The sequence below is a fragment of the Haliotis asinina genome, chromosome 3 (assembly GCF_037392515.1).
Source record: "Haliotis asinina isolate JCU_RB_2024 chromosome 3, JCU_Hal_asi_v2, whole genome shotgun sequence".
NCBI classification, from domain to species: domain Eukaryota; kingdom Metazoa; phylum Mollusca; class Gastropoda; order Lepetellida; family Haliotidae; genus Haliotis; species Haliotis asinina.
The window spans coordinates 22,843,187-22,858,604 of NC_090282.1; the positions used below are offsets into that span (position 1 = coordinate 22,843,187).

The 15,418-nt window shown below is 40.2% G+C and overlaps 1 protein-coding gene across 1 annotated transcript; it reads right to left on the reverse strand.

Annotated features, from left to right (window-relative positions):
• Nucleotides 1-522: 522 nt before the first annotated feature.
• LOC137277680 (ketohexokinase-like) lies at nucleotides 523-10,920 on the reverse strand. The gene is made up of 7 exons (XM_067809552.1): nucleotides 10,758-10,920; nucleotides 7,546-7,662; nucleotides 6,667-6,801; nucleotides 5,476-5,554; nucleotides 3,918-4,044; nucleotides 2,178-2,292; nucleotides 523-1,570 (listed from the first exon to the last, which is right to left on the reverse strand). The coding sequence occupies exons 1-7, from the start codon at nucleotides 10,871-10,873 to the stop codon at nucleotides 1,294-1,296; spliced, it is 966 nt and encodes a 321-aa protein (XP_067665653.1). The 5' UTR covers nucleotides 10,874-10,920; the 3' UTR covers nucleotides 523-1,293.
• Nucleotides 10,921-15,418: the final 4,498 nt, after the last annotated feature.

Sequence of the window (15,418 nt, forward strand, 5' to 3'; positions counted from 1 at the left end):
TCTTGAGAAGACTGTCTGAGACGACCCGTTATACGAGGGTTACATTAACAATAAATCAATACTAATTAATAATAAAGTAGCAAAGGCCTGATATTTCAGTAGATGAATAAAACATCCATTAAAGAAGAATCAACGATCTATTAAAATAGACGAATCAAAACCCTAAAAAATAGATGAATTAACGTTCTATTAAAGTATACGAATGAAAGCCCCACGAAAGTAGATGAATCAACGTTCTATTAAAGTATGCGAGTGAAAGCCCCACAAAAGTAGATGAATCAACGTTCTATTAAAGTATGCGAGTGAAAGCCCCACAAAAGTAGATGAATCAACGTTCTATTAAAGTATGCGAGTGAAAGCCCCACAAAAGTAGATGAATCAACGTTCTATTAAAGTATGCGAGTGAAAGCTCCACAAAAGTAGATGAATCACCGTTCAACTAAAGCAGATGAATCAACGTTCTATTAAAGTATGCGAGTGAAAGCCCCACAAAAGTAGATGAATCACCGTTCAACTAAAGCAGATGAATCAACGTTCTATTAAAGTATGCGAGTGAAAGCCCCACAAAAGTAGATGAATCAACGTTCTATTAAAGTATGCGAGTGAAAGCCCCACAAAAGTAGATGAATCACCGTTCAACTAAAGCAGATGAATCAACGTTCTATTAAAGTATGCGAGTGAAAGCCCCACAAAAGTAGATGAATCAACGTTCTATTAAAGTATGCGAGTGAAAGCCCCACAAAAGTAGATGAATCACCGTTCAACTAAAGCAGATGAATCAACGTTCTATTAAAGTATGCGAGTGAAAGCCCCACAAAAGTAGATGAATCAACGTTCAACTAAAGCAGATGAATCAACGTTCTATTAAAGTATGCGAGTGAAAGCCCCACAAAAGTAGATGAATCAACGTTCTATTAAAGTATGCGAGTGAAAGCCCCACAAAAGTAGATGAATCAACGTTCAACTAAAGCAGATGAATCAACGTTCTATTAAAGTATGCGAGTGAAAGCCCCACAAAAGTAGATGAATCAACGTTCAACTAAAGCAGATGAATCAACGTTCTATTAAAGTATGCGAGTGAAAGCCCCACAAAAGTAGATGAATCAACGTTCAACTAAAGCAGATGAATCATCGTTCTCCTAGAGTAGATGAATCAAAACCTTATTAACGTAGAAATATCAATGTATCGGAAATGATCCTCAGGGAAATGTTTTTCGGGGGAAAGGTGGGAGGGGGAGGCACACTGCCCCCTCCCCTCCTTCGGGATCCTCCCCTGAAGTATATGAATCACGATCAATCATTAGAGCCTTCCAACATGCTGCCAAACCGTTTCAGATCCGCAAATCCTTTAATTGCACATTTCGCACCAGCAACACGGCATCCAAATTCAATGGCATCGCTCACATTCTTTCCAGAGTAAAGTGCTGCAACGACGCTGCCAACGAAGGTGTCACCACAACCGAGAGTATCTATGACACGTGGTTGCAGGAACGCTGGCATCGATATGACTTCACCATCGGCTGTCTTCCCAGCGGCACCGTCTTCACCCCAAGCACAAATGGCCACGCCCCTATAGCAAAGGAAAACAAGTAGCATTAGTTTGGACATTAGTGAGTGAAGCAGTTTCACGCCGCTTTGGTTAATATCATGCTTATGTCAATGCATAGGGGGTGGGGGTGTTTTGTTGAGGAGACATTAAGAGGTGTGCCTGGTCAAGACTCAGTCATAGACACATGATACAGCTGGAATATCGCGGCGTAAAACAACTGCTACTCAGGAATATAAATACTTCTATAAATGTGGAAAAAGAACACATTATATGTGACAGCGTCTTTGTAAACTGGAACAACAAGTTTTATCGGTAACCTTGTATCATTTAATAACCCTGAAAATTACGTGAAATTAAATCGTTTGAAACACAGTCGATCAGCATACAAGCACCCATTTGTTATTACACAATGTGAATATGGTTAAATTGTTATTAAAATTATGAGAGACAGTACCATTAAAAACAAAATTATGACAGACATGGAATGGTTTGCTTTGAATGGTACTGTACATTTTTATAAATGAACTGTATGTACAAATGTATCTGTATGTTATCTTCTACAGAAGTGAGACGTTAATAAACAATTGTCTGTCTGTGGGAAGTGGGATTGAATTATTTTCTTTGTTACCCCGGCTTGACCTTCTTGCTGTAGACGTCCACGCAAGTCTCTTTACTCGTGAGGCCCTTAGAACGGGACCAGTCTTTGCTGAAGAACACGTACTCCGGACAGTTGACAATGGCCTCTGAATGACATCAACACAAGATACTGACACAAGTCATGAGTGTGTACAGATAAACCGACTAAATATAAACATTGTTGTGGTCGGTGAAATCGAGGTCAGGTGGTACGATAGAAGTATCTTAACGTTTATCTATATGTAACCTACTTGATATTACAGAGATACCAAAGAAATGCAGCTCCTGAGTTACTGTACAAGACAGCAGTACAACAGGCAACAAAGGCCATAAACCAAACGTTGCTGTTGGCATTGCTATTTATATAGTCTCTGCATGAATACTGACGGCAAATGTAACAATTACAAATAACTACGATGTTAATTGTTTCTAAGTGGGCAAGTATTGATTACTTCTGCAGAACGACACAGGGAAATAATGGTTAAATTTACTTTTCACAAGATTTTACAAAATCTCCCACGTTTCCCCTAACAAGTCCAGGGCAACATGAACAAATCATAGGACATCAGATTCAATATATTGTAGTTTCTGTGGAGATTTTATTATTATTATTTTTAAAAAAATATTCAAGGGTAAAAAGTCCACGAAACGTTGAATTGTAAACTACAACTAATACTTGTAGTTCGAAAAATTGAATATTTTGACTTCAAGCCCCTGTTAACAACCCAGACGTTGGTGTCGCTGGATGCCTGGCGCCAAACCATTCTATGACCAAACTGATACCTCAGTTTTAAGGGCTCACCTCTTGCGAGTGATGTACTTGCACTGCAGACATTCTTAAGAGCAATAAACTAAAAAGCAGGGTTTCCCGAGAGCGAGCTTCATGCTAAAGGAGTTAGTTCACTCTACTCCCGTCTGTCTGTCTGTCTCTCACTCTGTTTCAACACATGGACACACAACATGCATGCTTACCTCAAGCAAACCTACTAACATTACATTCAATTATTCAGATTGTATATAAAATTATGCATATTTCTGGAACTTAGTATTTTGTCGCCAAACAGTTTTGTCGTCGATGGAAAATGAAACCATCTTTAGAAATGCTCAGTCTCTTGTTGCTGGGTTTCATGCAGATCACGTTTCACGGGTGTTATCTAAACATCTAAATTGTTAACATGTATGATCTTGATGGACTGACATAGTTAGCTATTGATTAATATAACACTGTCTGTTAGGGGTCCGCACGCCACAGGCATCGCAATATAATTAGCTGTATTGAACGACACAGGGTATACATGATTCATGACGTTAATAAACGCACGTCAGGGGTGCTATTAGTTTGAAATTTAGCACAGAAATCTGAAGCGAATTTGAAAAATGTGAATGTGGAAAAGTTAAATCCCTGCACTGAAATATGTACAATTCTGAAGATACCAAAGTTTTCATGGGAGTCATCTTGATACACACCTCTCTTGGTATAGTTACGGACATTTAAGTCTACATAGCATTCTTCCATGCTGGGCGATGTAAGAAAACGTTAAAGTATGTTATTTGTTGTTACCGTGCCTGGCGCTCTGAGTTTAGGAAGACACTAAGACTGGTTCCGAGTACTCGGCATAGTAAGTCAATCGCTCTCTCGAACCCGCCTAAGCCGCAAAGAGCGATCACTTTAACAATTTAGCTACTCCTCCAACCTCTTGGTCGGCAGCAATATAATCCGTCACATACTTACCCAGTTCTGGGAAGATGACTTGTTCAATTTCCATGGACGTCTTAATCTGATGAACAGGTTCCACTGACTCGTTGTGTATCTCGATTTTCTGGAACATCTTCCTCATTTCGTCCGCGTTCGAGCGACCCTGCAATAAGCGACTAGGACATTAATCCTCTTTCCGTGCAGAGATTCCCCCGCGCCCCTTCATCACAATAACACAGGCTGCTTCTATATGGTTACAGATATACAGACCGTTGGTATGTACCACGTAACCATTCCATATGTAAACAAAATATACGCCATTTATGATTATTTTAAAACGAAACAATTTTGCAAGTACAATGTATGAAAGATGAAATCATTTTAAAGAGATTTTAGGCCTTTGCCGTAAGTTGGCAGCTAGGTTTTACGCCGCACGCACGATTACAGCACTAATGAGTCAGTGCGTTTGTGTGACTGTTTGTACTAGTCCAAACTCTTCAATGTCGAGTCCTATCTAAATGCTTGATGATTAAACTCACAATTACAGTAAACAGTAAAAAAAATAATAGATTTAAGGTTAACACACACTAGTTGGTTTGTGGTTTTATGGTTTGGTTTGTGGTTTCGCACCCAGCAATATTTCAGCTATATGGCGGCGGTCTATAAACAATTGATTCTGGACCTGACAATCCAGTGATCATCAGCATGGACATCTAACTACTCATCTGGGATGCAATGACATGTATCAACCAAGCGAGCCTGACCAACCGATTCGTTAGTCGTCTGTTGTAATAAACATGGGTTCCTGGGTGCCAGTCCAATAACTTTGAAGGATACATATTAAATGTACTTCATTTTCAAATCCGATATGTACATTGTAAGACCCTTAAATACTTTTTAAACATGTGTGCATAAGGGTCGCCAATAATATACACTGTCACAGAAAGCATTAATATGAAAGAAATAGTTTTGATAACAGTGCATTTGTGCCCCTAACCAATGCAATAGAACTACTGGATTCGGAACAGTTTATTTTCCTTCAATTGCTGTTGGATGAAGACTTCAGTGTTGCACATTTCGCAGGAGACCTGAACTCTTAAGATGTGCTGCATATAATACTACATAATCCATGGATGGCAGCTCGTGTCAGAGACGGCTGCCCAGCGACCTTGTGGTGACGCTCTGAGTGATGGTCACGTGTGTGAGCGACGTTCATCATGACGTCACTAACTTGGTTGTCGCGATCTCAAGTAACCGATGGCATGCTTGTTGAAAGATCACACGAGCGGGAACGGGTGCGCTGTCTTGGTTGACATGCTCATTGTGTTGATGGAATATAGCTGGAATATTGCTGAATGTGGCAAAAAGAACTAAACTCACTCACTAGTTGTCGCCACAATATAACCTAATTATGCTGACAAACAAAGCCAACTTACAAAAGAAATGTTGAGAAATGAATCTACAGCAACACGCATCAAGGTCATAAGGTAAAGTCAAGGTCATACGAGCCCAAAACGTTTCGATGTGTTAATGAGGAATTATGTTTTTAGTTTACTTTTGTACAATTAGACCACTGAAACCTATGTTTACTTACCTCAAAATGAATCCACTGGTACTTATTGCTGCTTAAATCAACCTTGTCGAAAGCCTCAAACGTTAGTTCTGGCAGGTTCCTGAAAAGTAGATGGTATGCATATAAGCATGTGTCATCAACGATACACTTTCTCCTTACTCGCCATCCAAAAAAATCCTGATGATCATTTGCTTACAGTGTAGATCAAATGACGGAAGCACCACAAAAATCGTTGATTTTCTTGTGGGAGATCAACATGTAAGTCCACCGTACACATACTTCCGGTATATAGGATCGGCGTGTTTAGTGGAAAGCATTGGCGAGTGAGTGAGTGGATGGGATGAGTGATTGAGGGGGTTTTGCGTTGTTTTTAGCAATGTTACAACAATGTCACGGAGGGAGACATCTGGAAAGGTCTTCAAGTTTTTATCTAAAATGGGGAATCGAACCCGGGTCTTCGGTGTGACGAGAGAACGCTTTAACCACTAGTCTTCCAAACTGCTACCCACGTTTCTTTGAGCCTGATCAAGCCTTGTGATGAAGTACATTATAAACATTATAAACTCAGCAGCTAAGATAATGATCATGCGGAGGCAAACGTCACATCCACTGGCCTATCTCCCATGATGCATAGCGTCTCACGAGCGGGTCCTCTCTTTTGAAGAAGAGTGGGTGCACATAAATCATGGAGTCCAAAGGTCAGGGGGAAATGCTCCTCAGAATATGTTGTCCTGGTCTGAGGGTGGGTGGGTCGGTGGCACATACACACACCTCTTCTCTAGCTCCCTATATGGATCCGCCCCTGCATCTACATCCTACCTGGATGTAATCAGTATTTCACGAAGAATAAAACCCTAAGCGCTTCCAAAGCTTGGGCACTGTGGGCCTGGAGTTGAGACCTTGACACACCAAGATGGTGGCGATATTTCACGTCACGTCACGTCTCTCATAAGTATCGATCATGGTTTTCTTTACTATTTGCAACACAGCAACACACCTTGAAATAGTAAAACAGTGGATTTTGAATGGCTGCCAAATGCGAGGTCATGGTAGCGGTTGAAACGTGAGGTCATGTCAAGGCCCGACTGCTAATGACCTTTTCGAGTCTGTGTACAGATGTTGCTCCACTGAGAAACTGAACTACATTACCACCACCACCCCATCGATATTGTATATCCTTATGCACAGGGCCTTTAATTCACTATCTTCTACCTTTCTGTGTGTGTAATGGTCCTTGAGCCGGTTGCTTCACTGCTGACGGTTGACGTTACAGGGCTACCTCCAACGGCTGACGTTACACAATGCTCGATGTTGACACCCTGTCTCTCGAAGTCAGATCGCAGCCATCTGAGAGAAATGAACATGGAACACCATACTGATTTAAGTATAATGAGTAAGTCATTGTAGGTTTACGCCACACTCAACAATATTTCTACTATATGGTGGCGGTCTGCAAATAATCAATTCTGAACCAAACAATGCAATTATCAACATCCAGAGAATAGTTCTGTGCTATTGGGATACGATGGCATTTGTCACCAAGTCAACCGAGCCTGACCACCCATTGTCGCCTCTTACAATTGGCATGAGTTACTGAAGATCAAGTACAACCCGGATCTTCACGGGTACAACAGAGGAACTGAAACCCCTGGAGTTTCCTTAAGTAAACGTCAGCGACTGGCTCACGAATGCAATGGATTTCAAACGATCCAAGTATTGAATCCATGTCACTTGTCAAGGAGTGAGTATGGGGAATGTCGCTTTTATAGTACCTCCTCGACGTGACGAACTAAGACATAAACCATTAGGTTCACATCAAATATCCTAGCTATATAGAGCTCGTTCAGGCAAGCTACAAAGAAAATGCTGCTTGAAACAAAAGACAGAACACACCCAAAAGTCTGCGCGACCGCAAAACGTGTTTCAGAACGATTGTCTCATTCCAGCAACCTTTGGACAAGGGATAACTCGATACAGCTTCGATTGTCTGAATTTCTCAAAGCTTAATTAACTTGATCGTCCCGTGATGAAGTGATGTCGTGTTGTATACTGTCGTACTCACACATTGTTAAGACATATCGTCAGAAGTACCTCGCTTCGTTGTCGTCTGCTAGCACTCCAAGATATTCCGCCTGCAGTCCCAGAATTGTGATGACAGTTGCGCTGTTAGATGCGTTACCTCCTCGCTGCCAGTAGTAGTCTGTGCACCTGAAATATACACATTCCAAATAGCGACACGAAGGTCATCCATCACTCTACGTTGTTATCTAAACCAGTGAAAAAATAACGTCATTTAGAAAGAGTGAATGAGTGAGTTTAGTTTTACGCTGCTTTTAGCAATATTCCAACAAGACCACGGCGGGGGACACCAGAAATTGGCTTCGCACATTGTAGACACGTGGCGAATCGAAACCAGGTCTTCAGCATGACGAGCGAACGCTTCGGTAACCACGAGACCACCCCACCGCCACTTCCATTTAGAAAGAGGTCAAATGTAACATATGTTATATGTGGGATTATACTCTGTCAGTATGGTGCCAATGCTAGTATTTATGTCAGATAAAGTCCCATCCGGAATTCGAACCCTCACTCCCAGAGCTTGGCACCTAGTGCCCCAGGGGGTTCGAGCCCCCTAACGGGTATAATCTATGAAGCCCTCTACACTAGGACTGTACACAACATCGTCAGACACGCTGCAATGTCAACACCATGAGATTGTGGGAAGATGGGGTGGCGTAGTGATTAAAGCGCTCGCTTGTCACACCGGAGAGCCGGGTTCGATTCATCACAATGTGCAAAAGTCCATTTTTGGTGCCCCGTGCCTTGATATTGCTGGAATATTGCTAAAAGTGGTTTAAAGCCCACCACACTTACACACCTAAGACCATGTCTACTGATAATGTCATATGACTTGTGTTGTTTTTATTTTGTTTTTGTTTTTTGTTTGTTTTGTTTTGTTTTGTTTTTTTTGTTTTTGTTTTTGGTTTTTTTGGTTTTTTTTTTTGGGGGGGGGTGTCATACTGCACATTTTGTCTCAATGGATCAAATGTGAGCCCACATACATGTACTATCGTACACCTTTCACACACTTCTAACCAGCATGCATACACTGTGAGTTACACATACACTATATATAACACAATTTGCACACTCTCACCTTGGTATATTGTCATCTAGTAACAAGGCTCGAGGTCACCCAGCTGTCTAGTACAGATGACCTCTAGCTTGTTGTTAAGAGTAGCCGTCACACTCCTTCAGGGAGAAGGTCAAAAACAAATCATCACTGCATCTGCTATCTCCATGTCAACGACAGTGACCTACATGCCACCAAATAACGGTTGCTATTGACTACACACATGCTTAATTTATCTGTTAACTTCCTTACGTGGGTATAGTGTTTGCCTTGACGAATAAAACCTGTGTATATCTCAAATACGCAGTGAATTCAACGCTTGCGTAATTGTTGACGCAATGCCACTGGGCCTTAAGTTCTGATAATCTGGGCTTGTAATTTGGTGTTGTTTAAAACTATTTAGTTTATTGTTTGCCAGTTAACTACTCAGTGGTGTTTCAATACCTGACCTGCTTTACCTCGGGTATTTAATCGTTATTTAACAATCACAGTTCATTAAAGTTTCATACTGACACTGACTCCCCAAAACATGACCATTACTCTCTATCATGACAGCAGGGAGTCATGATGATTCCTAAATTTTCACGTCTAGGGCGAACACTACGTGACGGTGGGCACAATGTGTAAAGCTTATTCCCGGTGTCCTCCACCGTGATATTGCTAGAATATTGCTAAAAGCGGTGGAAAATCACACTCACTCACCCACTTAGCTGTCAACAAGAAATTAGTTTATGCAACTTCTTCACACTGTCAACGTTTGACAATGACAGATTTCAGCTTAAATAAAAAGCCACGTCACCAGCACCTGACAATATTATCCCGAGCATAAACTGTGCATGCACTAGACGTTCTAGAAATTCTACCCCATATAAAGTGGGCATTGGAAGCTCAGAATCGCATGAGTGATCCCACACCGCTTTAAGAAATATTCCAGCAATATCACAGCGTGGGACACTAGAATAGGCTTCACATGCTGTATCCATGTGGAGAATCGAACTCGGGCCTTCGGCGTGTTGAGGCAACGCTTTTACTATTAGGCTACCCCACCGCCCCAGAATCCCATGGTGGTAGAGTCTGACGATGTAGTGTAGATCAGTACAAGTCACTTGATATGGATGTGCAACTTCTTCATTATTTACACTCGGTGTAATACTCAAGTATTAGCCCAGAAATGTTCCGTGTAAATAAGAAACCTTTGTATAACCCTTCCAATTTCTAAATGCCTATCAAGCATCATGTGCACATTGTTGTGAGCACATATTTTTACTAATTCAGAACGCGGATTAATTGTGAAATTTCTTCTATGTTAGGCGTGGATGTATTTCCAATTTTGACATTACAGGGGAAAACAAAGGATAGTTCATCAAATTATTTTTGCTATAATGTCAAATGCTACTGTTGTTACGACACAAAGGCTCAATAATTCTACATAAAAGTCCACATGTCTGTATTAAGATACCATTAGAAAGGGGCTGTGGTATCCAGAATACTTAATTAATTATTAATATTGATCAAAAGAAGGGGTTATTCGGTACGTGGTGATATTTTTTTTTATCAATTTCGGCATGTAAGGGAGGTAATCATATAATGGTTAAACAGATAAAGAAAAGAAAGAACGTCAGTGTTAAAATAAAATAAAATCCCGACTGTGTTGACCCGCCACGTGGGGTCCCTCTCATTGTTGCAGTTTACTTCCAAATAAATGTAATGCTTTCAGACATTAAATGTATATATTATACTGAACTACTAACAAATTAACAATTTTGACAACTTCACCAAATGTGATTTTTTTCTCTTGTTTAAGAAATCGAAATGTATGTTTTAGTTTATCGCAATCTATAAAATATATTTTAAAATTATTAACAAAATTCGTTCGCTAGTTCTACTTTTTTATGTTGACCACTATTGTTGGACTCTTAAGCAGTTATCTCCCCCAACCCACCCCCTCCGTGACAATAAAACAGAACTGCCGCAATCTAGTGCAGACAAAGTTTGGAATGCATAGCATTCCCCCTGGTCCCATGGATGAAGGATGTTCAACAGAATCATTGTAAACGGAAAGTCGCAGACACGAAAAAGCTGAGAAAATGTGGAATATTGCGGGTTCACTAGCGGGTGACCACTAAGCGCATGTCGACTTGACCAGTTTCATTAACGCTATTATACTCGCCTTTGATCGGTATCTTCCTCAGGATAACTCTTTACAACGTTGACCATATCAATATACGAGCGCCCAACACACAATATTCGCTTTGACGTATCCATTGCCACTCTCAATCCGAGCATGTACGATCCGTTAAATGGCGTGAGACTAGACAAGGGAGACAACTTCGCACGACTCTGTTATTTGCTGGTTCAGTTGCTACGACACACAAGCAATGAGTTCGACCCTCACATTCAGCCGCAGTGCTTATAATAAACATGGCATGGTTTCCGCATGCTGCTTGTGTGTCATAGCCATTGTGATATGTAATATCCAAAATGATTTGTATGCATTAGCATCTAAAGGTCTTTCCATAATGGAAATGCAAATCGATCTCTGGAGATTGGATCACAATGACATTTAGAAAGATGTCAAATGTAACACATGTTATATCTGGGTTGGCACTTTGTAATCATCCAGAGATCGATTTGCAATTCCGTTATGAAAAGTCATGTGTTAGACCGGGCCTTTTCTTTTAGAATGGTAGCTACGCCCCCGTCTCCATAACACACCGTGGGGTAGCCTAGTAGTTAAAGCAATTTCTCAACACGCCGAAGATCCGGGCTCGATTCCCCACATGTTTGCAATGTGTGAAGCCCATTTCTGGTGTCCCCACTTGTTGTAAAACAACAAAGGGCGTAAAACTAAACCCATTCACTCATAACACAAACAATTAGGACTCGGCATAATGTAAAACGTTTCAGTGAGTGAGTGAGTGAGTTAAAATTTAAAGTCACATTTGGCAATATTTCAGCCACATCGTGACTAAAACAATATATAGAGTAACAATAATGAAAGATTGATTATATAATCCTGTCAACAAAGGACAGTAAAATGACTAGAATATCACAGATATACATGTCAAGTAAAACTAGAATGGAATTCTAAAATATTTAGCGATAGGGGATAACACAATATAAAAATGGGCTATAGATCGCCAACAACGGAAGGTAGATCACCACACTTGAGACCAAGGTGACTTACAGTACCTTTGCTACCTGCATGGACCCTAGTTGGATTTTCATCATCCCTTCAGCTGATGGCGATTGAAGGAAATTTTAGCCAAAATTAAAAGAACAAGAATACTACATTTATAAATCCTGGTACGTTTACACTGGCTTTGAACGATGTGGGACTTACGTACCCTCTCAGGAGGACAATAATTTTACAATACTTCAACCCCCTTCGAGGGTACAGCCACAAACAGCTCAACTTCCTAGTCTAGCTACCAAACATTAAAATACATCTATCTACAGAACATATTGTTCAGAATTATCTAATAAATCAATTTCCTTTAAAAATCCCATAATTAAATGAGAACTAACTGTGTTAAAAAATCTTTAACTGTTTTAACAGTAAAATATTTCTCCCTTGTGATGGAGAATTCACCACAGTCAAGCAGTATATGCTTGACCGTGACTCTCTCGTCACAAGGGATACAGAACGGAGGGTCTTCACCTTTTAATAAGTATTTGTGAGTATATCTAGTATGGCCAATGCGACATCGTCGCATGATGACCTCTTCAGATCTGGACTGACAACCCAAGTAGGTGTAACCAATGTAGGGTTTTATTTCATGTGATTTATTGATACCTACTTGAGTGTCCCACCTCTTCTGCATCAGATCACGGATGGAAGTTCCAATGCTAGCTTTGTAATCCGAGTAAGGAACAAGAAGTGGTGTCACAGATTTGTTGAGTGCTGCCTTGGCAGCAAAGTCGGCCATTGTGTTACCAGAAATGCCTACGTGGCTAGGTAACCAGCAGAGGACGATGTCGTATTGGCCAGTAGCAAGAACATTATATATTTCAATAATTTCTATTAAAAGTGGATGTTTACACGATAAGTTTTTAATAGCCTGAAGGCAAGCAAGAGAGTCTGAATAAATTATATACTGTTTATGTTTAGGGTGTCTTTCAATATGTTCAAGAGCCGTTAATATGGCATTTGCTTCAGCTGTGAAAATAGAGGCATTGTCCGGTATTCTAGACGATATTGTTGTAGAACCAATGACAGTGGCACAGGCCACAGCGCCACCGTCCTTGGACCCGTCTGTGAACAAGGATTTGTAATTGCTATATTTACTTTTTAACTGATTATATCCTTGTTTGTATTGTAATTCATTTGTTTCGGATTTCTTAAACATTGTCAGGGTGAGGTCAACCTCTGGCCTAACCAATTGCCAAGGAGGAGACGAAAGAAGACGGGAAGGAGCTATATGTTGTAGCTTAATGCCAGCAGCAGAAAGGAAAGGTTTAATTCGTATCCCAAGAGGCGGAATAAGAGAAGTTTTTTTCCCATACAAATCCTCGTAGAGAGGATTAAAAACGCAGTTGTATGCAGGGTTGGATTCATTAGAAAACAGTTTTGTAACATACTGCAAAGAAAGCTTAATACGCCGATGGTTCAAAGAAGGCTCATCGGCTTCAACATAAAGACTGTCAAGGGGAGAAGTTCGAAAGGATCCAAGACAAAGTCGTAGACCGTGGTGATGAATAGAATCTAAAAGTTTCAGGTTGCTTTTGCAGGCTCCGCCATACACAACGGAGCCGTAATCAAGTTTGGATCGTATAAGAGCTCGGTATAGTTGGAGGAGGGTTTTCTGGTCTGCACCCCACTTTGTATTAGATACAACCTTCAGCAAATCGAGGGCCTTCAGGCATTTATTTTTTTAAATATTTAATGTGTGGTCGAAATGTTAAATGTTCATAAAAAATTATGCCCAAGAATTTTGCTTCTTTAACAACTGTAATAGGTGTGTTATCTAGATATAGTTCGGGGTCTTTATGAGGTTTATACTTTCGGCATAAGTGGATGCAATTAGTTTTGGATTTTGAAAATTTAAATCCATTTTCCATACGCCATTTATCAATCTTATTTAAACAAAGCTGGAGTTGTCTTTCAATTGTGTGCATGTTTTTCCCACGACAAGAAATATTAAAATCATCCACGAAAAGTGATCCATCAATTGAATCATTTAAAATCTTTGCTAAACTGTTGATTTTAATGCTAAATAAAGTGACAGACAAAATACTGCCTTGTGGGACACCCTGATCTTGAGCATAATAATCAGACAAGGTAGAACCCACGCGGACTTGAAATTGCCTGTCAGCTAAAAAATTCGGATATAAATTGAGGCAGACGGCCTCGCAATCCAAAGGCATGAATATCTTTTAAAATACCGTGCTTCCATGTAGTGTCATAAGCCTTTTCTCAATCGAAAAAGATTGACACTGCATGCTGTTTGGATACAATGGCATTCTTAACGAATGATTCCAATCGAACCAAATGGTCAATGGTACTTCGATTTTTGCGAAAACCACATTGAATATCTGTGATTAAGTTGTTTGATTCTAAGTACCATATCAATCTGTTATTGACCATGCGTTCCATGGTTTTGCAAACGCAGCTAGTCAGTGAAATAGGTCTATAATTAGATAGATCAGTATGATCACGTCCAGGTTTAGGTATGGGAACAACTATGGCATCACGCCAGGATGAAGGAAATTTACCTGACGTCCAAATTTCATCAAAGATATTCAACAGAGTCTCTAAACATGATCCTGGTAAGTGTTTCAGGAGTTGATAATGTATACCATCAGCTCCTGTAGCGGTATTATTAGCTTGTTCAAGAACATTATAAAGCTCATGAATAGAAAAGAGTTCATTATAATCTTCCCCGTTGTCCGAATGAAAATTGATGGGTTTCTTCTCCTGTTGTTCTTGGTATTTTTGAAATTTTGGAACATAATTAGACGAGGAAGAATGTTTGGCAAGCGTTTCACCCAGTTTATCTGCGATATCGGATCGATCAGTTAACAACTGATCTCCAGATTGTAGATGGTCGATGCTTGATTTGGTCCCCTTAACTTTTATTTTCTGGATCATGTTCCAAACCTTTGACATTGGCGTTCGTGAAGTTATCCTTGACACATAATTTTGCCAAGACTTGCGTTTATTTTGTTTAAAAATACGCCGGGATTTAGCATTTAGTATTTTATATTTATTCAAGTTATGGACCATGGGGTGGCGACGGAAATAATGTTCAGCCTTCCTCCGTGCTTTCCTAGCTTGTATGCAATCAGCTGTAAACCATGGTTTACATATGTGAGAATTTGGAGAGGACTTTGGAATACAATCTTCAGCTATTTTGAGAAGTTCAGCAGAGAAAGATTCTATAGGATCTGCAACATCTGTAAAAGCATCAGGTGTTAGTTTATTAGTACAAAGAGTTGCATACAAATTCCAGTCAGCCTTAGTGAAATTCCATCTGGATGATGGAGGAACATCAGATGGACACACAGCTGTGAGAACAGTAGAAAAATGGTCACTTCCGCACAGGTCATCGTGAACCGACCACTCAAATTCACCCAGTAAATTGGAATCCACTATTGATAAGTCCAGGCAAGAGTAACTGCCAGTTCCAGGATGAAGATAAGTGTAAGCACCGTCATTAAAAATACATAAATCATTGTTTGAGAAAAACTCCTCTAAGATTTTACCGTTTGTATTGATGTTAGTACTACCCCAAATAGGGTTACGACCATTTAAATCTCCCAGGATGACACAGGGCTTCGGTAGCTCGTCATATAATGCTTGAAGGTCAACCTGTTGGAGACAAATGAAGG